At 38.0% G+C, this 26,025-nt stretch overlaps 1 protein-coding gene across 1 annotated transcript in view; it reads left to right on the top strand.

Annotated features, from left to right (window-relative positions):
* The window catches only part of CNGB3 (cyclic nucleotide gated channel subunit beta 3), a 148,067-nt gene extending 122,822 nt beyond the window's left edge, over nt 1–25,245 (top strand). Inside the window, exons 16-18 of the mRNA XM_025922889.2 lie at nt 21,870–22,016; nt 22,455–22,629; nt 24,928–25,245. Of these exons, the coding sequence (XP_025778674.1) occupies nt 21,870–22,016; nt 22,455–22,629; nt 24,928–25,188 (583 nt within the window). The 3' untranslated portion in view covers nt 25,189–25,245. The remainder of the gene's footprint in view (nt 1–21,869; nt 22,017–22,454; nt 22,630–24,927) is intronic.
* Nucleotides 25,246–26,025: the final 780 nt, after the last annotated feature.

A 26,025-nucleotide genomic window follows, 5' to 3' on the forward strand; every position in this document is an offset into this window, starting at 1 on the left:
CTTGGCTATAGTTGAGGAGAAACAGGATGCATCTGGCTCTTTCCAGATACCCACAGGCTTCACAGGCCCACAGCTGTCATATGCCCCTGGAACTCTAGTTATTTATTCCAGTGATGGAGGCATGCCTGCCAAACATCTATATACTGGAAAGATCCGGTAATCGTGTTTACTACTCAAAAATGCTGTGACCTTTGTTAAAATGAGCTACATCCAACACTATCATGTAGCTATTTAAAGATGGTTCTTTTTTCTGAGGAAAAAAATAAGAAAGAAAAGAATTGAGGGCTTTCAAGGACATTATATATTAATCTAAAAGAGGAAATCCATGACTAAAATATAGATTTACAGCCTCTCATGGAGAAAATGCAGGCCACACTTCCAATTAATATCTGAAGAGTGAAGACACCCCAATTTTAATAGAGAGACGTAGGGTCTGCCAATGGATGGTCTTGTATTAGTTCTGACTCCATTGTTTTCCTTACATATACACTAAGTGCCAAGTCTTATTCACCAAATGTATTTAACCACTTCCTATCCTCCCTCTATATCTCACCATTCTTGAAACACATCTGGACTTTTACCATTGGTATTGCTATTGTGATTTCAGTAGAATTCCCTACTGGTTTCATATCTCTTTGTAATGTCCACCTTCTGAAAAATACCCATTCACTCTTCAGGACTCAATTTGTGCCCCTTCCCCATGTGCATGTGCTCTCTCTCTCTCTGTCTCTCTCTCTCTCTCTCTCTCTTAACAAACTTAACTCTCTCTCTCTTTAAACAAACTTAAAAAAAAATACAGGGGCTCTTGGCTGGCTCAGTTGGTTAAAGTATCCTACTTGGGCTCAGGTCATGATATCGCAGTTCATGAGTTCAAGCCTCACATCAGGCTCTGTGCTGACAGCTCAGAGTCTGGAGCCTTCTTTGGATTCTGTCTCCCTCTCTCTCTGCCCCTCCCCTGCTCACACTCTGTCTCTCCTCTCTCTTTCAAAAATAAATAAACATTAAAAAAATTTTTTTAATTCAATAAGCCAATGACATCACCAAGATGGCAACATAAGTTCTTCCTGATTTGCTTCCCCTCACAAGAACAACTAACAACTATTTAAAAACAAAACATCACTGGGGCGCCTGGGTGGCTCAGTCAGTTGAGCGACCAACTTCGGCTCAGGTCATGATCTTGCAGTTTGTGAGTTCAAGCCCCACGTTGGGCTCTGTGCTGACGGCTCAGAGCCTGGAGCCTGCCTTGGATTCTGTGTCTCCCTCTCTCTGCCCTTCCCCGCTCATGGTCTGTCTCTGTCTCTCAAAAATGAATAAATATTTTTTTTAATTTAATAAATAAAAAAAATCACTGAGAGAATCCTAGAACACAAGGATAAGTCTGCAACACAGAGACCAAAAGCCTGAATTAGAAAGGTAAGAGAAATGACTACACAGTGACCACATTGCCCCTACCTGAGGCTAGCATAGCACCAAGCAAAGTGGTCTCCCCTGAGCCTCCAGTTCCTCCATTGTGAAAAGAGAACCCAAGGAGGACAACCATCCCCAGCCCCCAAGCATTGTGGGAGCCCATACTCTGATCTTTCAACATGGGGATTGCAGGAAAATCCGTGAGAATCTGTGGGTCTCAACCACTAGGAATCTGACTGTGATGGAGAAGATGGGGGAGGTTTGCAATAGCCAGTAAGTGGATCTTGGCAGACTAAGTTCATACCTCCCGTGCTCAAGTAGTAATCCCAACCAGTGGGTTTACTCTTCTGCAGAAACAAATCAGGAATGCATTCTGACCAGGGAACTCAATGAAGTACAGATCTGTCTGATTCAGATCCCCAAACAAGGAAGTTGCAGACCCTAGAGCCCCATTTGCCTTTGCCCAGGCAAGGAGCTTATTCACAGTCCCACCCACTGTGGAGAGTCTTCTGGCCCCATCTGGCCAGAAGGGCTAGTGACAACTCCTGGAAGCAGTGTGGGCCAGTGGCAGGCAGAGTCGGGCAGGCAGAACTGAATGCCTGCAGAAAAGCCAGTACCAGGCATGGAGCATTCTCATAATATGCACAGGCAGAGGGATTGATTCTTAGCCAAGGCTAAGGGTAGCCCCCCTCAAGTACAGAACCTGTTTGGGAAATTTTGAGTAGCTTAGAGCAGTCCCTTCTCCTCCCACTCAGGCAAGGGAGCTAAGACATAGCCCCAGCTGCTGTGGAGAGTGTCATCTGGCCCCATCTGACCATTAAGGGCTGGAGACAACTCCTGGAAACTATATTCAAGTCACTCAGTCAAGGAGAACAGGTATTGCTGACAGTTTACAAAGCAAAGCCAGTGGGCCTGTTTGATCAGGGAATTTGGGGTTCAGGTTGGCTTGAGTTAACAAACAATGAACCCTACCTGCTTCTAAAGCTGCTTTTCCTGCTGTACCCAGATTGGGAATCTAACTCACATCCCTGATATTGGTGACTACAGCCTTCAGCCTGTCCAATTAGGGAACCTAACCAGAGCACACAGGAAGCTCCATAGCCCATTCAACTGTCCTATGTACAGTAGCACATGAACAGAGAGTAGAGCCTACAACTTCCCCCATCTACAGAGAAAAACCAGAGGCTTCACCTAACCAAGGAATTCAGTACACACTCTGGTCTGATTCAGGTACACAAACAACGACTGGGTCCCATCCCACTGCCCTGCTACATCAGAGAAGCTAATTTATAGTCCCACCTACTACTGAATATAGTACCTACTCCAGACCATCTAGTAAGCCTGAACAGAGAATCCAGGCAATCATGGAACCCACCCTACAGCCTCACTTGGATAGGAGTCGTATCCAACTGTTCTCAGCCAATGGCAGAGTCCCTCATCTCTATCCTTACAGTTTGAACGGTTGCATCACACAAAAATTGACTGTAATAACATGACTCACTTGCCCAAGGACATAACCAGCAGACACCCAGAAACCCAAACTGAATTGGTTGGTGAAGAACTCTCTCTGCCAAACCAAACTGTGAAGTCTGAAAGTGGAGCCCAATTATTCAGATGTGCAGACAATAATATAAAAAATCAAGGATCAGGAAAAATAAGGTAAATATGACACCACCAAAGGAAACTAATAAAACTAACTGACCCTAAGGAAATAGAGATCCATGAGCTGTTAGACAAAGAATTCAGAATAATCCACCTAAGGAAGTTCAGTGAACTACAAAGAAACACAGACAGACGGAAAACAATGCATAAACAAAATGAGAAGTTCAGTAAAGAAACAGAATGATCAAACAAAAAAGCAAACAAATATACAAGAGTTGAAAAATGCAACAATTGAACTGAAGAATTCAAAAATGGTTTCAAAAGTAGATCCAACCACAACAGAAGAATTCACGATCTGTAGGATAGGACTTTGGAAATTACCAAGTCAGAGAAGCAAAAAGGAAAATGAAAAAATGAAAAAAGTAAAAAAGGCCTACAGGAATTATGGAACGCAATGATGTTTTGATGCTTTAACCCTTTATCATTATATAATGACCTTCTTTGTCTCTTCTTACCATTTTTAGCTTAAAGTCTATTTTGTCTGATACAAATATAGCTACACTAACTCAAAAAGATATCTGCAACCCCATGTTCATAGCAGCATTATTTACCATACCCAAGACATGCAAATAACCTAAGTATCCATCAATGGATGAATCGATAAAGAAGTTTTGTTCGTATATATATGAATGTTATTCAGCCATAAGAAATTCTGCTCTTTGCAACAACAAGGTTGGACCCTGTGGGCATTATACGAAGCCAAGTAGGTCAGACAAAAAGAAAAATAGTGTATGATCTCAGTAAGAGAAAGAAAGAAGGAAAGAAAGAAAATGTTCATAGAAAAGACTTGTGAAGGGTGCCTGAGTGGCTCAATTACGCGTCCTACTTGGTCTCTGGTCATGATCACGTGGTTCATGAGTTCGAGCCCCGCATTGGGCTCTCTGCTATCAGCATGGAGCCTGCTTTGGATCCTCTGTCTCCCTCTCTCTGGCCCTCCCCAACACATTCATCCTCTCTCTCTCTCTCTCTCTCTCTCTCTCTCTCTCTCTCTCTCTCTCTCAAAAATAAAACATTTAAAAAAAGAAAGAAAGAAAAGAAAAGACCTGTGATTACCAGAAGCAGAGGGGAGGGGGATTTGGAAAAAGGTGGTCAAAAGGTACAAACTTCCAGTTACTAATAGGTACTAGGGTTGTAATGTACAAAATGATGACTATAGTTGACACTGCTGTATGATAGATAGGAAAGTTGTTAAGAGAGTAAATCTTAAGAGTTCCCATCACAAGAAAAATTTTTCATTTTTTTCTTTGTTTCTTTTTATTGAACCTATATGAGCAGATGAATGTTAGTTAAACCTAATGCGGTAATCATTTTATGATATATGTAAATCAAATCATCATGCTGTATGCCTTAAATTTATACAGTGATACATGTCAATTGTTTCTCAATTAAACTGGAATTTTAAAAACTATACAATAATTATTGATTTTCATTGATATCCTGAAATATTAAAAAATAATTTTAGGTGTATTCAGTAATTTTTAGTTAATTAATTATGATGTTTAAAAACAACAGAAAATTACACCCAGGACCCCCCTACAGCATAATGTGAAGTACCTGAAAGAAGGCCATGCATGACATGGTAAACAACAGTGGCAAACAAGAAACAAATTGCTTCCTTGAAGAGCTTTACAAACCAATGAGACAGGGCAATAAAAGATTCCAATACCAGGTGATAAAATGTATGGATTGCATCCAATGATGAAATATACACAGGACGTTATGGAGTACAAAGGCTTCACAAGGACCAATGTATCCCTTGGATTTGGCAATTACTTGAGTTTATTTGAGAACTTAAAGAGAACATTTCAGTGCTCCTCAAATGGCAAATACAGACAATAATGCGTGTACAAAGGTCAATCCTGGTAGTCCCTGCTGTAGGATACATAAAGGATTATTCACATAATGCCTGTAGTGGGTTGCATGGTGGCCCACACAAAGATGCATCCATGCCCTAAACCCTGGAACCTATGAATGTGACCTTACTTGGAAAAAAAAAAGGGGGGGGGGTAGCTCTTTGCAGATATAATTAAGCTAAGGATCTCAATATAAGATCATTCTCAATTATCTGGATGGGCTCTAAGTCCAATGACAAGTGTCCTCACATGAGACAGAAGAGGAGAAGACATACAGACACAGGAGGAAGAGGGGAAGGCCATCTGAAGACTGAGGTGGAAGTTGGAGTTAATGCAGCCACAACCAAGGAAATCCTAGAACTACCAGAAGCTGAGAGGCAAGAAAGGATTCCTCCCTCAAGTCTTTGGAGGGAGACCAGCCTTGACAACACCTTGATTTTGGACTTCAGGCCTCCGGAATTGTAAGAGAATGCATTTCTATTGTGGTAAGTCACTGGTTTTGTGGCAGTTTGTTAAAGTAGCCCTAGGAAACAAATACTAAACTCTCTAAATTGTTAACTTTAAAATATTTTACTGGAAAAAAAAAGGGCATGCTTGTCACCTCCCTCTACTCACCCTACATGGCCAGTGTACCTCCAAGACCTGTCGATCTCATCTCCTCAGTATGTCTCCAATAATTTGCATTTTACCATCTCCACCGATGGTACCTTGGTCCAACAACCTCCACATCTCCTGGACAACTGCAATGGCTTACTCTGCATCTTTCACTCCAATACCATCATCCTCTACAATCCATCATCCACTTTGTAGCCAGAGAGATCTTTTAGAAACACAGATATGATCATACCCCTGCTCTTCTTATTAAAACAATTTAGTGCTTTTATAATTTTATAATTTAATTTTATAAATTAAAACAATTTATACTGTTTTTAGGAATAAGAACAAATTTCTACCCTGACCTACAAGGTCCTACAGAGCATAGCCCCTGCCCACCTCTCTACTTCACCTTGCACCCCACCCCCTCGGCCCTCTTTAATTCAAACTTCAGTTCCCTGAATATGCCACATGCTGTACAGCCATGGGGAGTTTTATGCACATCCTGTTACCTTTGTCTGGACACTTTTCCCACCTCCTTTACTTAGTCTCAACTTCTTTCCAAACTTCCTAGATTCCCCATAATAGAGACTTTCCAGTTCTCCTTGCTATATGCTCTGGTCAGGCTATATTCCTCTCTTCTGAGAAGTTATCTTTGTAATTATGTCCTCATTGGTGCATTTATTTCTTTGATGTCTTTCTTCCTCACTGACTTGTAAGCACCAGGACTGCTATGCACGGCTATGCCTGTTGTGCTCTGCATCAAGATGTCCAGTGAGGGACCATAGTCCACTCCCAACAAATGATCCCTGCTATTGTGCTCTTCCTCATGCATGGATACCCGTTACTTTGCAAATGGGGGCATTTTTCTGGCAAACCTTTGCACCCATAGGACTTCATGTTCCCAGAGAAGCTACATTTTTCTAAATTGCACAAAGGCATAGGGATATCCCAGGAATAATAGTATACACCACATTTGTTTTGCTCTGTACTCAATTCCCAGCCTTTAGGGCAGTTCCTGGCCCACATAGTACCTAATAAATAGTTATTCAATAAATAAGTGAATGTAATTATCTATCTTTGCAAATGTACTAATACACATCCATTTTTGTCATGAATATGCATATTCAGCCTTGTACCCTTTTAGTCAGTTTTTATTATTAAGAATAGCACTGCTATGTTTATCTTTATAAAATTACTTTGCTTTTATTTCTTTGAGGTTTATTCCCAAAAGTGAGATAACTAGGTCAAAACGTAGAAACATTTCTATAACTCTTCTAATATATGAGCAGATTATTTTCCAGAAAAATTGAATCAATTTACAATTCAACATGAAGTGTATAGCTATTTTTCCGTAGCATCCCTGACGTTACTTTATTATTCTCATTGGTTTGGCATTTTAATAGGTTGTTTTAATTTGCATTTCTCTAAATAGTGCCTGGAAAATAATAGGTCCATAAGAAATATTTTCTAAATGAATTAATTTTCTATGGACCTATTTATTTTCATAAATATGGTCATTTATTTACCTTCCATATTTCTTTTTTTCTTCACTATCCTTTTTCCATCATTGAGTTATTGAGTAGAATTTAGGCATTGATACATTCTTATATATTTTAGATAGTGTGGTTTTCATTTAAAATATGTAAATTCTGATGTTTCACTAGTTTTATTAGTCAAATCACCCATTCTGAGGACTCCTTTTTGATATTTATATCATTGTGAAAAAGCCAAAAAATTTGAAAAATAATTTTAAGCCTCTTTTTCCCTGTAAACCATGTTTGCCTCTTTCTCCTGAACACTCAGTTTTTAAATCTATTTATTTATTTTGAGAGAGAGAGACGGCATGCAAGTGGGGGAGGGGCAGAGAGACAGGGAGAGAGAGAGAATCCCAAGCAGGCTTCACACTGTCAGTACAGAGCCTGATGTGGGGCTCGAATTCACAAACCACAAGATCATGACCTGAGCTGAAGTTGGACACAACCGACTGGGCCACTCAGGTGCCCCTGAACATTCAGTATTTTAAATGGGAATACCAAGGGAGACTCCTAGTTCTTTTGGACTATGTTAATTCCATATTCTTACTTTTCATGAGAATAATTTTGTTATGCCTTCCCCCTCCCTCAACCCCTTTCCTAAAGACAGAAAGAGTTAGTTACATTAGACTTATGAGCAAGGGTAAGAAATCTTGATTAATTGAGAAAAAAATTCTTCATTTCCATATTTTTCCTATCTCAAACTTGTAAACACAACCTGTGTTAAAAATACATATTTGTGGGGCACCTGGGTGGCTGTCAGTCAAGCATCTGACTTTGACTCAGGTCATGATCTCACGACTCATGAGTTCAAGCCCCGAGTCTGGCTTTGTGCTGACAGCTCAGATCCTGGAGCCTGCTTCAGATTCTGTGTCTCCTTCTCTCTCTTCCCCTCTCCTGCTCTCTCTCTCTCTCTCTCAAAAATAAATAAGCATTAAAAAAAATTTTTAAATATATATTTGAATTTTCATTATATCCTTTTGTAGATCATCTCTTTTGATTGTGTAATACCTTTTTGCTTATAGCAAAAAGAAAACCTCATGTAAGTTTCACAATATTCCTGTGAACAACTATATTATCAGTACCATTATTTAAAAATGTATTCAAATATCATAAGGATGCCTCTTAAAGAAACTTTGTCCCATGTCTTTAATTCTATGAAAATCGAGGTTCCTTACCACCATTTGGAACAGTAGGAAAAGAATAAAGATTCTGATAGTCAGACTTTGGCACATAGCTTATAATGCCAGCCTGATTGGCTTCTTCTCTTATTTTTCCTAATGTCCATGGGAAAATATGTGTCATTAAAATAATGAAGACTTCATTAGCAGCACTAGAGTTCATGTATAAAGAAAAGGTCTCTTGATTAAAGTCAGCTCTAGTCTTACATTTGAGTTTCAATAATGAAACTCATATTTGTTTTTGAATAAGTCACTTCATTGATTCTGGACCTAAGTTTCTATGTCAGGAAGTAGAAGTAAGAATGTGCTTCACCAGATTGACATGGTCATGAATATATGTCATTGTTAGCTATTTTGACTTCAAAGAAACCCTTAAACAAGCTACTTTCTAGTTTGTTTGATAGGGTGTTTTTGAGTTAGAGTATCAATGCAGAGTATTACCCTAGGCACTTGAACAGATATAAAAGTAAACAGGGTATGGAATAAAATGTACATGTTATTCTTTCTTTCCTCCCCACATCCTTAGGATTTTTACCTAGATTCTTCATTGTTCATCCACTTCCTCTGAGGCCAGTTCAACTCTATTATCAACACCTTCTGGGGTAGAAGAGACTACCTGTTTTCTATCTGTGAAATCTAAACTCTCTAACTCTGATGAAAATCCACACACACAGATTTTTCTCAAAGTATTTTACAAAAGAAAAAAAAATTCTAGGTTAACATGTGTTTGCCTTGCAGTAGTTTTATGAAGATCAAAGTAGCCACAAAGAGCAAGCAGCCTGGGCAGAGGTGATACTAGAACATCTTCTGATATTTGCGCACCTACAAAAGTTTTGTTAGAATTTATTTTTAGTGAAGTCATAAAAATGTTCAAGCAACAAAGTGTTTTCCAATGACACTGAAAAGGATAAAAGAGTATCTCAGAAAAAGGCTACATGGGTGATCTAACCTCCTACCCTCTAAATATAATCCACTTGGAAATTTGCTTAATGAGAACAGATATTTGAAATTTTAATCTCTTACTCAGCATTGGATGTGGTACTCTTTCCATTGACAGTAGTCAGAGTTAGTTTTATTTCTATTCTATGAAATTATTATATATGGGAAAAAATGCTCTTAAACTAGAAATATTTTTATTTTAGGAATCATTCTCATTTTTTACATTTAAAGCATTTGTCATTTTGAATTGCATATATCTGTTTTAAAAAAATCTGTGTGGGGGATGCCTGGGTGGCTTAGTTAAGTGTCCAGCTCTTGATTTTGGCTCAGGTCATGATCTCACTATGGGATCAAGCTCTGCGCTCACTGTCAGCATGGAGTCTGCTTGGGATTCTCTCTCTCCTCATTCTCTGCCCCTCCCCCACTCACACATGTGCTCTCCCTCACTCTCTCTCAAAATACATAAACATTGAAAAAAAAAAAGAAATATGTCTGGGTTTGCATCCCAACTCCACAACTTATGAGCTGTGTGACTCTGAGGAAGGTACTCAGCTGAGATTTCATTTCTTCATCAGTCAAAACAGATTAATAATGATATATAACTATCCATTACATTGGAAAGCATTATATGCATTAATACATAAAAAAAGAACTTAGAAAAATACCTGACTCATAGTAAGCACTCAAAAACATTAGCTAGTAATATTATTATTAATATTTGCTAGTCTGACAACCCTCACTCATACTTATCCCACTTCTAGATTATAAACATTTTATGGGCAGATGTTAATCATCTTTATAGCCCCCGAACTTAGTTTAGTATCCAGCTCATTATGGAGTATACTATTTTTACACACTCCTAATTTATCTCTAATTTCTTTTTTTTTCTTTTCAATTTATACAATGATTCCTTACATTCTCCTGCATGATTGGCCTCCCAAGCTCATACAAAAACACTATTTATCAAAAGCCCAGCTGAGAAAGGCAATGTTTAAGAGGGATTATTTGTTCTCTGGATATCATAGGTACAACAAAGAGAAAGCAGGGTATCTGCATGCCCCTTTCCCTGCTACAGAATTATTCTTACTGAACTGGACTTTGGAGTGACATGGCCTTATTGAGGACTGTATCACAGTTTAACAAACTTGTATTTGCATCTATCATTAAGAAAATGAAGATGGTGTCCACCATTTTCAAGTGGTCTCTCTACTAAGCCCTTCAGGAGATATTTTTATCTGTCCTAAAGCTAAAAATTAATCCACTTTTATGGTATAAAAGACTTAAAGTCAAGTTTGAAGCACTGTTATAGCAAAGTTTACATTTTTGTATGAATCCCATTTTATGTCTCCATTCTTGTTTTTCTTTTGTTCTTCCATTCAATTTATGCTCAATTTATGTGTTCTCCTTATCTGTGTGAGGGCTTTCTTGATACACTAACTCTGCTAAAAAGGGCTGTGCAGGCTGTGAACTACACAACTCCAGGGAGTTCCAGTCACATAGTCTATGTATGCAGAGCACAATTTATGATGCCATATGTGGCAACCCTGGAAAACAACTGAGAATGATTGACTGACTAGGGACCATATGAATATTCTAGCTCTTTGTGATTTATACATATCACATATATATGTATTACATATATGTATATTATATGTGCATAATGTGCATATATGTATATGCATATGTACACACATATGTACACACATATATTATCTCCATGTTGCTATTTATTCCTGACATTTAAGGGTTTTGCACATATAGGTCCTCTCATCCTGAATATACATTGTCTCCCTGACATTCACACAACTGATTTCACTCACTTATCCACACACTAGAACTATATATAGTACTTCTAGTACTGTGGTGGTTAATTTTATGTATCAACTTGACTGGACTAAGGGATGCCCAGATAGCTCATAAGACATTACTTCTGAAGGTATTTGGGAAAGAAATTAGCATTGAATAGACTGAGTAAAGAAGGTCAGCCTCACCAATGCAGGTGAGATCATCCCATCAGTTGAGGTACTAAATAGAACAAAAAGATGAATAAAAGGCTAATTTGCACTCTCTTCTTGAGCTGACACATCCAACTTCTCCTGCCCTAGACATCAGCTATCAACACCCTTGGTTCTTGGGCTTTCAGATCCAGACCTGGATTTACGCAATAGGCTTCCTTCTCCCTTCTCCCCTTCTCAGTCCATTGGACTCGGATGGAATTACACCACCAACTTTCCTTGTTCTCCAGCTTGCAGATGGCAGATTGTAGGACTTGTCAGCCTTCATTAACAATTCCTATAATAAATATCCTTTTATATATATCTGTAAATATTCTATTTGTTCTGTGTTTTTTTCTGGAGAACTCCAAGTAATAAAATGTTATTATTACTTTTTACAGTTACATACCACAAATCAGGGTTTAAAATTTCTCAGCCAGGAATTTTACCTAATAGCAGCTTCTTATAATTAAATACCAGGAGTCTATAAGTACCTATTTCTCCTTGAAAATAATCATATACCTATACTGGGTAATAAAAGATGGCCTTGTTTCCTAAAAGAGTGATTAAGTAAACTGCTTAGAAATACATGCAATAAATGCTAACATTATCTGGTTCCAAAGTCTATATTCTTTCCACAAATACCAGGTTTTAATAATTCTTCTTTTGCTCTACTTTATCTCACTGTACTGAATACGTGGTACATGCTTAATAGTTACATTTATTGGAGTGAAAATCAAAAAGGTCCTTAAGTTATTTTCTAAGGTCACAGCACACAGAGGTGGATCTAGAATTAGAATCCATTTCTTTCTTTCCTGAGCCATTGCTCTGTTCGCTATTTTTTTTTTTTACCTGTGGACATCTACCATTAACCTCAACTATTTGTCCTATAGCACATGCTTCCAGAAACTCTGTATGGGGTCAGGAATATTTAGGTATCTTCTTACTAAGCTATTTAATGCATGAAACTTTCCATTGGTGGAATGCTAGAGAAGCATTTTGTGGACAGAAGAGGAAAAAAAAAAGATGCTATTTTAAACGTTGCTGAGAGAGTTTGGGCAAAATCCATCTGGCAAACAGACTATTTCTTCCGTTCAAAAACTCATCAAGCACTCTAAACGTGTAACCTGTAGGCAAGTTTAATTAAAGCTTGAGAAATCTCAAAATAACCTGACATTTAAATATGTTATTTCCGTTCTGCTCTCATTGTCTGACACACACAGAGCCATTCTCAGAACCAAATTAAGCTCCCCAGTGCCATCTCGCCCTGCCTAACTACTGGATTACCCTGTACACAAGGAGACAGGAACATGAATGAAACAGGCTCATTCTCTCATTGTCCTTCAAATACCAACATTCATTTCATAGAGAGACAGGTAAGAAGATAAAATATGAAATTGGATGAATAGATAGATAGATAGATAGATAGATAGATAGATAGATAGACAGGCAGACAAAGGTAAAATTCATCTCTCTTCCTTAAAAAAAAAAAGATGAAGGCAGAGTTTGTCTTGGGGAGAGCCTCAGGAAAGGACTAAAGAAAGTGTTTTTTGCCGTGGAACAAGAAATTTTTTAAAAATTGGACAAAGTAAGTAGGCATTAACATAGGCAACATTTATGGATTCCAAATATATACTTTGGGTCTTGGGGGAATGATTCCAGTTCTGTATCTAAGTTTTAATAAGTTCAGGTAACAGACCCTGTTTGATGCCTTAAGGTGGCCTAGCATTAGGTTTTCTTCCTCTTCTTTTTCTGCCTTCTCTGGTTTTATTTTTGGTTTTATTTTTTTGTTTTGTTTTTCTCTGACTTCATTTATTTCTTTTTAATATATGAAATTTATTGTCAAATTGGCTTCCATACAACACCCAGTGCTCATCCCAAAAGATGCCATCTTCAATACCCATCACCCACCCTCCCACCCCTCCCACCCCCCATCAACCCTCAGTTTGTTGTCAGTTTTTAAGAGTCTTTTATGCCCTGGCTCTCTTCCACTCTAACCTCTTTTTTTTCCTTCCCCTCCCCCATGGGTTTCTGTTAAGTTTCTCAGGATCCACATAAGAGTGAAAACATATGGTATCTGTCTTTCTCTGTATGGCTTATTTCACTTAGCATCACACTCTCCAGTTCCATCCACGTTGCTACAAAGGTCCATATTTCATTCTTTCTCATTGCCACGTAGTATTTCATTGTGTATATAAACCACAATTTCTTTTTCCATTCATCAGTTAATGGACATTTAGGCTCTTTCCATAATTTGGCTATTGTTGAGAGTGCTGCTATAAACATTGGGGTACAAGTGCCCCTATGCATCAGCACTCCTGTATCCCTTGGGTAAATTCCTAGCATGCTACTGCTGGGTCATAGGGGAGGTCTATTTTTAATTTTTTGAGGAACCTCCGCACTGTTTTCCAGAGCGGCTGCACCAGTTTGCATTCCCACCAACAGTGCAAGAGGGTTCCCATTTCTCCACATCCTCTCCAGCATCTACAGTCTCCTGATTTGTTCATTTTGGCCACTCTGACTGGCATGAGGTGATATCTGAGTATGGTTTGATTTGTATTTCCCTGATGAGGAGAGACGTTGAGCATCTTTTCATGTGATTGTTGGCCATCTGGATGTCTTCTTTAGAGAAGTGTCTATTCATGTTTTCTCCCCATTTCTTCACTGGATTATTTGTTTTTCGGGTGTGGAGTTTGGTGAGCTCTTTATAGATTTTGGATACTAGCCCTTTGTCCAATATGTCATTTGCAAATATCTTTTCCCATTCCGTTGGTTGCCTTTTAGTTTTATTGATTGTTTCCTTTGCTGTGCAGAAGCTTTTCATCTTCATGAGGTCCCAAGAGTTCATTTTTGCTTTTAATTCCCTTGCCTTTGGGGATGTGTCAAGTAAGAAATTGCTACGGCTGAGGTCAGAGAGGTCTTTTCCTGCTTTCTCTTCTAGGGTTTTGATGGTTTCCTGTCTCACATTCAGGTCCTTTATCCATTTTGAGTTTATTTTTGTGAATGGTGTGAGAAAGTGGTCTAGTTTCAATCTTCTGCATGTTGCTGTCCAGTTCTCCCAGCACCATTTGTTAAAGAGACTGTCTTTTTTCCATTGGATATTCTTTCCTGCTTTGTCAAAGATGAGTTGGCCATACTTTTGTGGGTTTGGTTCTGGGGTTTCTATTCTAGTCCATTGGTCTATGTGTCTGTTTTTGTGCCAATACCATGCTGTCTTGATGATGACAGCTTTGTAGTAGAGGCTAAAGTCTGGGATTGTGATGCCTCCTGCTTTGGTCTTCTTCTTCAATATTCCTTTGGCTATTTGGGGCTTTTTGTGGTTCCATATGAATTTTAGGATTGCTTGTTCTAGCTTCGAGAAGAATGCTGGTGCAATTTTGATTGGGATTGCATTGAATGTGTAGATAGCTTTGGGTAGTATTGACATTTTGACAATATGTATTCTTCCAACCCATGAGCACAGAATGTTTTTCCATTTCTTTATATCTTCTTCAATTACCTTCATAAGCTTTCTATACTTTTCAGCATACAGATCTTGTACATCTTTAGTTAGATTTATCCCTAGGTATTTTATGCTTCGTGGTGCAATTGTGAATGGGATCAGTTACTTTATTTGTCTTTCTGTTGCTTCATTGTTAGTGTATAAGAATGCAACTGATTTCTGTACATTGATTTTGTATCCTGTGACTTTGCTGAATTCATGTATCAGTTCTAGCAGACTTTTGGTGGAGTCTATTGGATTTTCCATGCATAATGTCATGTCATCTGCAAAAAGTGAAAGCTTAACTTCATCTGTGCCAATTTTGATGCCTTTGATTTCCTTTTGTTGTCTGATTGCTGATGCTAGAACTTCCAACACTATGTTAAACAACAGCGGTGAGAATGGACATCCTTGTCGTGTTCTTGATCTCAGGGAGAAAGCTCTCAGTTTTTCCCCATTGAGGATGATGTTAGCTGTGGGATTTTCATAAATGGCTTTTATGATGTTTAACTATGTTCCTTCTATCCCGACTTTCTCGAGGGTTTTTATTAAGAAAGGATGCTGAATTTTGTCAAATGCTTTTTCTGCATTTCATGATTCTACAGGATCATATGGTTCTTATCTTTTCTTTTATTAATGTGATGTATCACGTTGATTGATTTGCGAATGTTGAACCAGCCCTGCATCCCAGGAATGAATCCTACTTGATCATGGTGAATAATTCTTTTTATATGCTGTTGAATTCGATTTGCTAGTATCTTATTGAGAATTTTTGCATCCATATTCATCAGGGATTTTGGCCTGTAGTTCTCTTTTTTTACTGGGTCTCTGTCTGGTTTAGGAATCAAAGTAATACTGGCTTCATAGAATGAGTCTGGAAGTTTTCCTTCCCTTTCTATTTTTTGGAATAGCTTGAGATTGCCTTCTCTGGGTTTAAGTGAGCTTTTTTCATGATTTGATTTTCTCTCCTTTCTTAGTATATCAATTATACTTCTTTTCAATATACAGCTTGCAATATACAATTTAAACTAATCTAAGTCTCCCTTCACAGAACACTAACTGCAGAGCAGGAACCTTACACAATATCCCCAATTCTTCCCTACCAGTCCTTAAGGCATTAATGTCATTCATTTCACTTATCCATATACTATAATCACCTAATGCATCATTATTTCATTATTTAAAGTTATCTTTTAGATCAATTAATAATAAGAAAAACTAAGATTTTAGTTTGATTTTACCTCTATTCTTTTCCCAGTGTCCTTCCAGTTTTGATGTAGACCTGAGTTTCTAACTATATCATTTTCTTTCTTCCTGCAGAACTTCTTTTTAACATTTTTTTTGCAGAGTAGGTGAACTAATGTTGAAGCCCCTCTGCTTTTGATTTTCTAAGAAAATCTTTGTCTCTTTTTCACTTTGGAAGGATAATTTCCATGTACATAGAATTCTAAGTTGCTGCTTTTGCTTCTTTCTTTTTTATTACTGTTTTTATTTTTATTGAGATATAATTGGCATTTAATGTTGTGTAAGTTTTAGGGATAAAACATATTGGTTTTAAAAATTCATTTATGTTGCAATATGATAACCACTATTGCATTAGCTAACCTATATCATGTCACATAATTATAATTTCTTCTTTGTGGTAAAAACAATTATGATCTAATCTGTTAGGAACTTCAACACTGTATTTCACTCTCTCTTTTTATTTGTGTGGCTTCTCATGAAAAGTCTGCTGGTTCTTATCCTTGTTCCTCTTATAGGGGTTTTGTGCCTGTCTAAACCTATGAATAACCAATGTGGCTGGACTGGCCCTTGTAGTTTTTATTAAGATTGTAAGATGCAGGGCATCTGGGTGGTTCAGTCAGTTAAGCACCTGACTCTTGATTTTGGCTCAAGTCATGATTTCACAGTGCCCTGTCTCTCTCAAAATAAATAAATAAACAAAAACTTTTAAAACTTTTTAAAAAGCTCCCCAGGGGAGCCTGGTTGGTTCAATTGGTTAAAGCATCCAACTTCGGCTAAGGTCATGATATCACAGTTCATGAGTTCGAGCCCCACATGGGGCTTTGTGCTGACACCTCAAAGCCTGGTGCCTGCTTCAGATTTTATGTCTCCCTCTCTCTACCTCTCCCCCACTCTCTGTCTCGGTCCATCTCCAAAAATAAATAAACTTTTTTTTTTTTTTTAATATTGTGAGTGGCTCCTGAGTGGCTCAGTTGGATAGGCATCCACCTTTGGCTCAGGTCATGATATCATGGTTCATGGGTTTGAGCCCCACGTGGGCTTAGAGATACCAGTTTAGAGCCTGGAACCTGCTTCGGATTCTGTGTTTCTGTCTCTCTCTGCCCCTCCCCCACTTGAGTGCTCTCAGTCTCTCTCTCTCTCTCTCTCTCAAAAATAAATAAACATTAAAAAAAAAAAAGACTGTAAGTGCTCTTCAACAACAACTAGAGGAAACTTTGAAAAAATAAGATTTATTACTTACAAGACCTGGAAAATTACACAGCACACCTGGGGCCACACAGTGAGGTTACAGATAGAGAGAGGGAGAGTGTATGGGCCTGAGGTTCTACTTTTATTGGGGTTGAGAATGGAGGCCTAGGATTTTGTGAGCTCACTAATGGTGAATTTAAGACATAAGAGCAGGAAAATAAACTCAAAATGGATGAAAGACGTAAATATAAAACAGGAAGCCATGAAAATCCTCGTGGAGCAAGCAGGCAAAAGCCTTTTTGACCTGTGCTGCAGGAACTTCTTACTCAACACGTCTCCAGAGGCAAGGGAAACAAAAGCAAAGATGAACTACTGGGACCTCATCAAAATAAAAAGCTTCTGCACAGCGAAGGACACAATCAGCAAAACTAAAACGTGACCAACAGAATAGGAGAAGATATTTGCAATGACATATCACATAAAGGGTTAGTATCCAAAATCTATAAAGAACTTACCAAACTCAACACCCAAAAAACAAATAATCCAGTGAAGAAATGGGCAAAAGACATGATTAGACACTTCTCCAAAGAAGACATCCGATGGCCAACCGACACATGAAAAAATGCTCAATATCACTCATCATCAGGGAAATACATATCAAAACCACAATGAGATACCACCTCACACCTGTCACAATGGCTAACATTAACAACTCAGGCAACAACAGGTGTTGGCGAGGATGCAGAGGAAGAGGATCTCTTTTGCACTGCTGGTGGGAATGCAAACTGGTACAGCCACTCTGGAAAACGGCATGGAGGTTCCTCAAAAAATTTAAAATAGAACTACCCCACATTGTACTACCTGGTATTTATCCAGGGGATACAGGTATGCTGTTTTGAACAGGCACATGCACCCCAATGTTTATAGCAGCACTATCGACCATAGCCCAAGTAAGGAAAGAGCCCAAATGTCCAACAACGGATGAATGGATAAAAAAGATGTGGTATATATATACAATGGAGTATTACTCAGCAATCAAAAAGAATGAAATCTTGCCATTTGCAACTACGTGGATGGAACTAGAGGGTATTATGCTAAACGAAATTAGTCAGAGAAAGATAAATATCATATGACTTCACTCAAATGAGGACTTTAAGAGACAAAACAGATGAACATAAAGGAAGGGAAGAAAAAATAAATATAAAAACAGGGAGGAGGACAAAACATAAGAGAGTCTTAAATATAAAGAACAAACAGAGGGTTGCTAGAGGGGTGTGGGAGGGGGGATGGGCTCAATGCGTAAGGGACATTAAGGAATCTACTCCTGAAATCATTGTTGCACTATATGATAACTAACTTGGATGTAAATTAAAAAAAAAAAGAAATGAAGTATAAAAAGAAATAATAAATAAATAAATACATACATACATACATACATACATATATACATACACAAGACCAGGAATTTAAAGTGTGGGAAGAGAAAGAAACAAGTGGCCCAATTGTCAGTTATCAAAATTCACCAAGATCTCTAAAACAAAGGAACCTCAGTGAGGGAAGGCAGTCTGACTCTATATAGTTGGGTGGCTGGCAATGTGTTTGAGATCATCATTGAAATACCAATCAAGCTTAGGTCAAGCACTTGCATTACAAAATAAGGAATAAAACACAACTATCAGGGTTTATACTACAATAGGCAGGATGTTTTCCCCCTCTGTCTCTTTTCAAGATTTTCTCTTTATCTTTGGTTTATCACAATTTGAATTTGATATGTGTAGGATGTAAGGAGGGTGGTATTTATCATGCTTGTTATTCTCTGAGCTTTCTGGATCTGCATTTTGGTGTCTGTACTTAATTTTGGAAACTTCTTGGCCATAATTACTTCAAATATTTTTTCTAATATTAGAGGATGGTGCATGCTTTTGTATATATCTTATGTATATGTATACACAAAAGATACATATATATTTATACTTTTTGAAATTATCCTACAGTTTTTGATGTTCAGGGCGGGGGGGGGGGGAGCTTGTTTTTTTTTCTTTTTTTTTTTCTCTTTGCATTTTTGTTTGGGAACTTTCTACTGATCTATCTTCAAACTCATCTGTTCTTTTCTTGGCCCCATGCAGTCCACTAGTGAGCCCATCAAAGTCATTCTTCATTTATGTTACAGTGTTTTTGATTTCTAATATTTCCTTTGAATTTATCTTATAATTTCCATCTCTCTGCTTACATTTCCCATCTATTCTTAAATGATGTCTAATTTTTCCATTAGATCCCTTAACATATTAATCATAGTCATTTTAAATTTTCTGAGAATTCCAGTATCCTTGTCATATCCCACTCTGGTCCTCATGCTTTCTTTGTCTCTTTAGGCTGTGGTTTTCTTGTGTTCTTAGTGTGGTTTATAATTTTTTGTTGGAAGCTGTACATGATGTAATTAGTAATTGGAACTGAAGTAGATATGTCTTTAGCATGATGTTTTATGTTAATCTGACTAGGAGTTGGACTGTATTTAATATTTGCTGTAGCTCTAAGTGCCAGAGCTACCAAATTTTTCTAAAATGCCCTTGTTTCCATCCCCACCTTTTGACTTTGGCCTTCCCTAAGTACACCTCCTCAGAGAAAGTCTGCATCCTGCAGCTATAATCCACTGTTAATATACAAGAGCCCCATTAGTACAATGATAAGATATGGGGGGAATCTATAATCTTATAATTAAATCTCAGTCTTGTAGTGGATCTATGTTCCCGGGATGTGACCTTTACAAGTGTTTCTTAGCTTGCTACCCACCTTAGGTAATAAGACAGGAAGGCTAGAGGGGTCTGGGGTGGGAGAAACACTTTTCCTTTGGGTGGGATAAGGCTCTGGTAGTCTTTTCCCCTAGATAGCAGCCCTTTGTTGTAGAGAACAAATGAGCTCTGGGTATATTTTAAGATGATTAATCATCCTCTTCTACTGCCGGAGCCACAAGCAGATCTTTCTTGGCTCTTAACCATGAGAACATGGTGGGGTTCCTCAAGGATTAAACCCAGGTATTACTCCCCATAATTGTGACCCCCAAGAGTTTCTTGATTATCCACTCTCAACCTAGCAGTTTATAAAAAGTACCATTTAAATTTTTGTAGCAGTTTCAGTTCCAGGACTTCTGTTCCAGGTAAGTAGATCTGGCTGTGGCTGTCTGGATTCACCTATCTCTCCAGATTTGGAGGAGAATTTACCCTGCAACCTCAGTTCTCCGATAGATCCAAGAAATGTTATTGGTTTCCAATTTCTTCAGCTTTTTTTTTTATAGTAAGAATAAAAGTGACAACTTCTGAAACCTATGTTAGTTTTTTATCTTATTAACAGGCAATGGAATGTTCCTTTTTCTGCAATAGTCAGAGAATCACACATTATCTAATACAAATCTTCAGACATAGGACCCATGCAAGTTCTCATGCATTATTGCCCCCAAAGGCAGGGCTGTGAAAATATGAATATTTTTATTGCCACGTTGCTTTCTCTGTCCTTTCTACCCCTAAAGATTGTGTTTTTATTAATGTGAGCCTTCTCTCTCTGTCTCTCTCTCACACACACACACAAATGATAAAACCACAACTATTTTTTCCTAACTGATTGACTCCAAGAGATTAAATCTATTGTGTTATCTTTGCAGTGCAAAGCCTGTAGTGTGTTTAAAGCATTTAAATGTGTTTTTTCTTGTCTTGTTTTAAATACCAACCCTTATTTTCCAGATTATTGGTGAATGATATAATTTTACCCATTTATTTATTCATTCATGTATTCTTTTATTCACCGACTATTTGTTCATCACTTCTCAAATACAAAATGCCCAGCTATGTCTCTGAGAGATATAAAGCCCAGAATTCACTGACACTCCTAATGGGAAGTTATATGTGAAGGACTATACTACAGAGAGGTTACAATACTGAGAACCAAGACAATTAACTAGGAGAAGAGATTGGATTTACCAGATATAACCAGGGCACCATTAAGATTTGATGTCAGATCTATATCAGACAGAACCCAGGCAGAAAACAGAAAGTACACTCAAACAAGGTAATGAAGAAGACTTTAAAAAGGAACTATTGACAAAAGTCAATAGAAGGAAATTGGGAGAAACATCAGTATATCCAACAAGGGATGGTGATGCATCCTGGAGCTAGCAACAGCAAAGAAGTTTTTCTGCAGCTAGGCCTGAAGGGGGCAAGAGGAGGGTACGTTACCAGAACCAAGACAGAGCTATAGAGAATCATACTTCTAGAAGATGGCCACATGTCAGGAGCTGTGGATGTTGGTGGAGAACTATAGTTACTGCTAACCTAAGCTCTGGCAAGGAATGAACAGTGGAATAAATGCTCCAACACCACACTCCTCCTGTTCTCCATCTTCCTACTGCTATTTCCCATTGGCTGAACTCAGATGCAAGTCAGAGGGCAGACCTCCAGAGGTCAGCTTTCTGGCGAGCAGAGAGGATTGGGAAGGATGAAAAGTGAATCTGGAGGAGCAAACAGAAGATACCCAGTTCAACAGGAGTTTGTGCCTCTGGAATCTGGGAGGGAGAATCTCACGGGGCACTGATGGCTACAAATCCTTCATTTGAAGTGGGAGGTATAGACAAAACATGTTGAAAACCGTTGCCACTTCCATCACCACCACATCTTACTTCTTCCACACAAACACCTGAACTCTCACCTTCACCTCTCTGAAGCAGTGTAAATCCATTTTTTAAAAGATCTTGGTGAAAGGAGAGTGAAACTGGTGGCAAACATTCACCTTTCTATCTACAGCCTTCTAGCAGCAAGAGGAGGAAACCGTCGAACTGCCAATGTGATAGCCCATGGGTTTGCCAATCTTTTAACTCTGGACAAAAAGACCCTCCAAGAAATTCTAGTGCATTATCCAGATTCTGAAAAGCTCCTCATGAAGAAAGCCAGGTACAACCTTTAAAACCTCATTAGAAGGGCACCTGGGTGGTTCAGTAGGTCCAGCATCTCTTGATTTCAGCTCAGTTCACAGTCTCACAGGTTCATGGGATTGAGCCTCATGTTGGGCTCTGCACTGACAGCACAGGGCCTGCTTAGGATTCTCTCTCTCTCTCTCTCTCTCTCTCTCTCTCTCCCTTGCCCGTCCCCCCCCCCATTCAAAATAAATAAGCTTAAAAAAAATTAGAGTTGGTTTTACACTGTAATATCTAAGAGGAGAACTATATTATGATGGCAGTGATCAACTTTCTCCATAAGAAACATTCAACAAACAATTGTTATGCAGATATCCATTGAAAACTTCACAGATTAGGAGACAAGACAGTGTCTGGTAGGTTTTTCCAGAACTTTTACGGTACTATCTAAAATAGCCTTTCTCTTCCATCCAAGTGTGCTTCTAAAGAAGAAGGCTCCAGGCACAGAGGAATCCCCTCCAAGAAAAGGACTTGCTTTTCTCTTCCAACCAAAACAAAAGACACCCAAAATGTTTAAAGCTCTCCTGGGAGGCACAGGAAAAGCAGGTCTTACAAGACTACTCAAAATGAAGAGGGAACAAACCATCCAGGTAATGAGGCAGAGTGAATTGAGGGCTGTAACAGATCATTGAACTAAGTATACCCAGACAAGCTCCTACTCTAATTCCATTTCAAATACTGGGACAGTTTGGATGCATCTAATGTGAATAATTACTACTTTATTTATAGCACTTATTATTGTCTAAACTATATCCTCATATTTCATTACATTTAATCCTCACAGTTTATTATAGATGGTTTTAATATATATGTATATACAAACATTCAACTCTCATTATCTATATATTCTATATATTCGCAAATCTGCCTATTTGCTGAAATTTCTTTGTAATCCCAAAATCAATACTCCATGTGGTCATTTGCAAACATACATATGTGCAGAGCAGTGAAAAATTTAAGTTGCCCAATGCACATGTCCCCAGCTGAAGTTGAGCAAGAAGACAACTCTACCTTCTTATTTCAGTTCTCACACAGTAAACAAGTGATTTTCATGATCTATTTAAGTGCTATGTTTTCCTCATTTTTGCGGTGCATAGTGCTGAAGTTCTGTCTAGTGATCCTAAGCACAAAAATTTCTGATATGCCTTACAGACAAAGGACATGTGTTAGATAAGCTTCATTCAAGCATGAGTTATAGTGCTGTTGGGCATGAGTTCAATAAAATGAATCAACAATATATATTAAATAAATGTCCCTAAACAGAAATACTCATAAAACAAGGTTATGTATTGATTTTTTGACAAAAATGTGGCCAGAACCTCATACGAACCAAATCCTGCATTACCCCTAGGAGCAATGGTTCAGTATTTGCTAATTCTGTGTTTGTGGCAGCTGTATAGAACAAAACTACCAGGAATAATGAGAATCAATTGTTTATGTATAAACATACATATACACCTATAAATATATAGCACATTTTACCAATGAGCCACTTTCACAAATATTCAATCACTTATATATCACAAATGTTTAAACCCAGAAATAATTTCACAGATTTGACCCAAACCCTTCATGTTATAGATGAAGAAACAGCTCAATTTATTTGGATAAGTTCACAAAAACTGACAGAGCGAAAACTATTACTCAGGTATTCACACTTGTAGTCCTATACTGAGCTGCCTCCCAATTCCTAGAAATGTCAAGATACTCAAATGTTACAGTTTTTCTGTCTTTATTTTCATATTTCTTTGATTCTTATAATAAGTCTATGGGGCAGCTATTGAAAAACAGAGCAGGGATGCAGGTTTTCTGAATCTAGTCATGTTATCTCTTAAACTGTAAGAAATGGCTGACTGGATCTTTCAGAAAATTGGTAAAGCAAATATTATAAACCAGTCACACTCAAGAGACTAAAACTTGCCTCTTCCTTTTCACAGAGAAGCACTATGGTGAAAATTAGGGATACAGTGTAAGCCAAATCAGCATAGAAATAATAATCTCTGTAAAGGTTCATGAGTTCCAACCCTGCATCTGGCTCTGCACTGACAGTGCAGAGCCTCTTGGGATTCTCTCTCTCTCCCTCTCTCTCTGTCCCTCTCTTTGCCCTTACCCTGCTCATGTGCTTGTGCTCTCACTCTCTCAAAATAAATAAAACTTTTTTAAAAATTAAAAAACATAATAATCTGGGTAAAAGACTTAAAAGGTAAAGAAATATGTGTCAACATGTTAAGTAAGTTTCTCAACTTTATATGTGCCATTCATACCTAGTAAGAGCCTCTCTTAAACTGACCCCAAATATCATCAGCACAGAGCATAGTATGTTTTTTTACTATGAAACTTCTACAGATGATACTAAGCATAATAGTTTCTAAAACCATATAGCTCAACCACCCGTGGGACAAATAAGACTGTATGGGGAAAGAGATATGAGTTTCTCCCTGAGGTTCTCCCATGAGCTTATGCAACAGGAAAACCATACTTTCTGTAGTATTTTTATGGCATTTGGTTAATACTTTTTTATTAGAAAATAAATATTTAAAATTTCATCTTCATAAAATAAATAAGTACATATTTTTAAAGCAAAGAGTCCTAAGCACTAAGTCTAATAGTTCAGCGAGCATGAGGACCAATAGGAAGAGAATTCCTTTTCAGGGACAAAAATGCAGTCCAGAATTACACTGTCAAATGTGACAGCTCAGCCTCCTTCTTCAGCACATCACAAAGCTGTCAAATGATAGTAGAATGCAAGGCAGACATGATTCCCACATTAACTTAATTCAGACAGTCTTTGTCTTGGTGGTGATCCTTAGCCATTGAATATTAATCATAAGACTCCAATGTCCTTGATTATGATTTCAAAACCAACTTTTTGTAACTACTTCTTCCAGGAAAAAAGTGAAAACTCCAAAGAAGGAGAGGGTAAAGGAAGAGAATATGAAGATAAACGAAGAGAACCAGTAGAGAAAACACAGGACAGCTCCGAATGTAGAGCAAATTCTGTTACAGCAGAGGAAATGCCCCCGTCAATTAGAAGGGCAGCTTTACCCAGAGGAACTACTCGTCAATCACTTATCATCAGTATGGCTCCTTCTACAGAGGCTGGGGAAGAAGTTCTGATGATTGAAGTTAAAGAAAAGGCTAAACAATAAGTGTTTGATTATCTTTAGATGTAATCTAGCTAATTCCCAAAGAGATTGTACCCAGGATTGTAGCTTAAATTAATGAGGGGAAAAGACCTTGCCAGGACCCCTGAGAATCCATAGACAAATCCCTGGCTTAGTTTCTAGAACTTATGTGAGAGTGTGATCTTATGCAGTAGTAATAAGAAGATTATTTCAAAACCATCCCTATTCTCCATTGTCATTAGCTTTGTGCAATTGGTATTTCTCCTAATTTTATGTAGTAAGGTTTTTTTCTCTTCCATTCTTTCTTGATGATGTTTCTTCCTCCATTTTGATTAGCTTGGGATTGGCCCTGAAGTGATTCACTTACCTTTTCTCTTCAGTGTGTGTGTGTGTGTGTGTGTGTGTGTGTGTGTGTGTGTGAAAGTCTTGCATGGTACTGTTATTTCTCACTTGTAGGGGATTATGAGATTTCAATAAAATGTCGAAAATAAAACATCAGGTGATTTCCATTCAAGCAAGGATGATGAGTCATTCAAATATCATATCAATCCAGCAGTTGGAATTGAAGGGAAGCAGAGATAACGGAATCTGTGGATGTGAAATCTGACTTGCAGAAAAGTCCCCTGAGGAGCAATATTGGTCAGTAGTACTAACAAACCCGCAGGGAAATATCATATTGTAGCGACATGTTGGAAAACTCATTCCCTTTGCTAAAGAAACAAACTTGAATGTTTTTCCTCATACCAATTTAAAAGGCAACAGTCTGCCTAACTCATCTGGCTCCACAGACTCAGACTGGAGGAATCCAATCATCCCCATCTTCAGGTAGGCTAAAATGATGTTTCTCAGAATCTTCCTCAA

This window comes from Puma concolor, chromosome F2, assembly GCF_028749965.1.
Source record: "Puma concolor isolate L17-30 chromosome F2, mPumCon1.1.hap2, whole genome shotgun sequence".
Classification (NCBI taxonomy): Eukaryota; Metazoa; Chordata; class Mammalia; order Carnivora; family Felidae; genus Puma; species Puma concolor.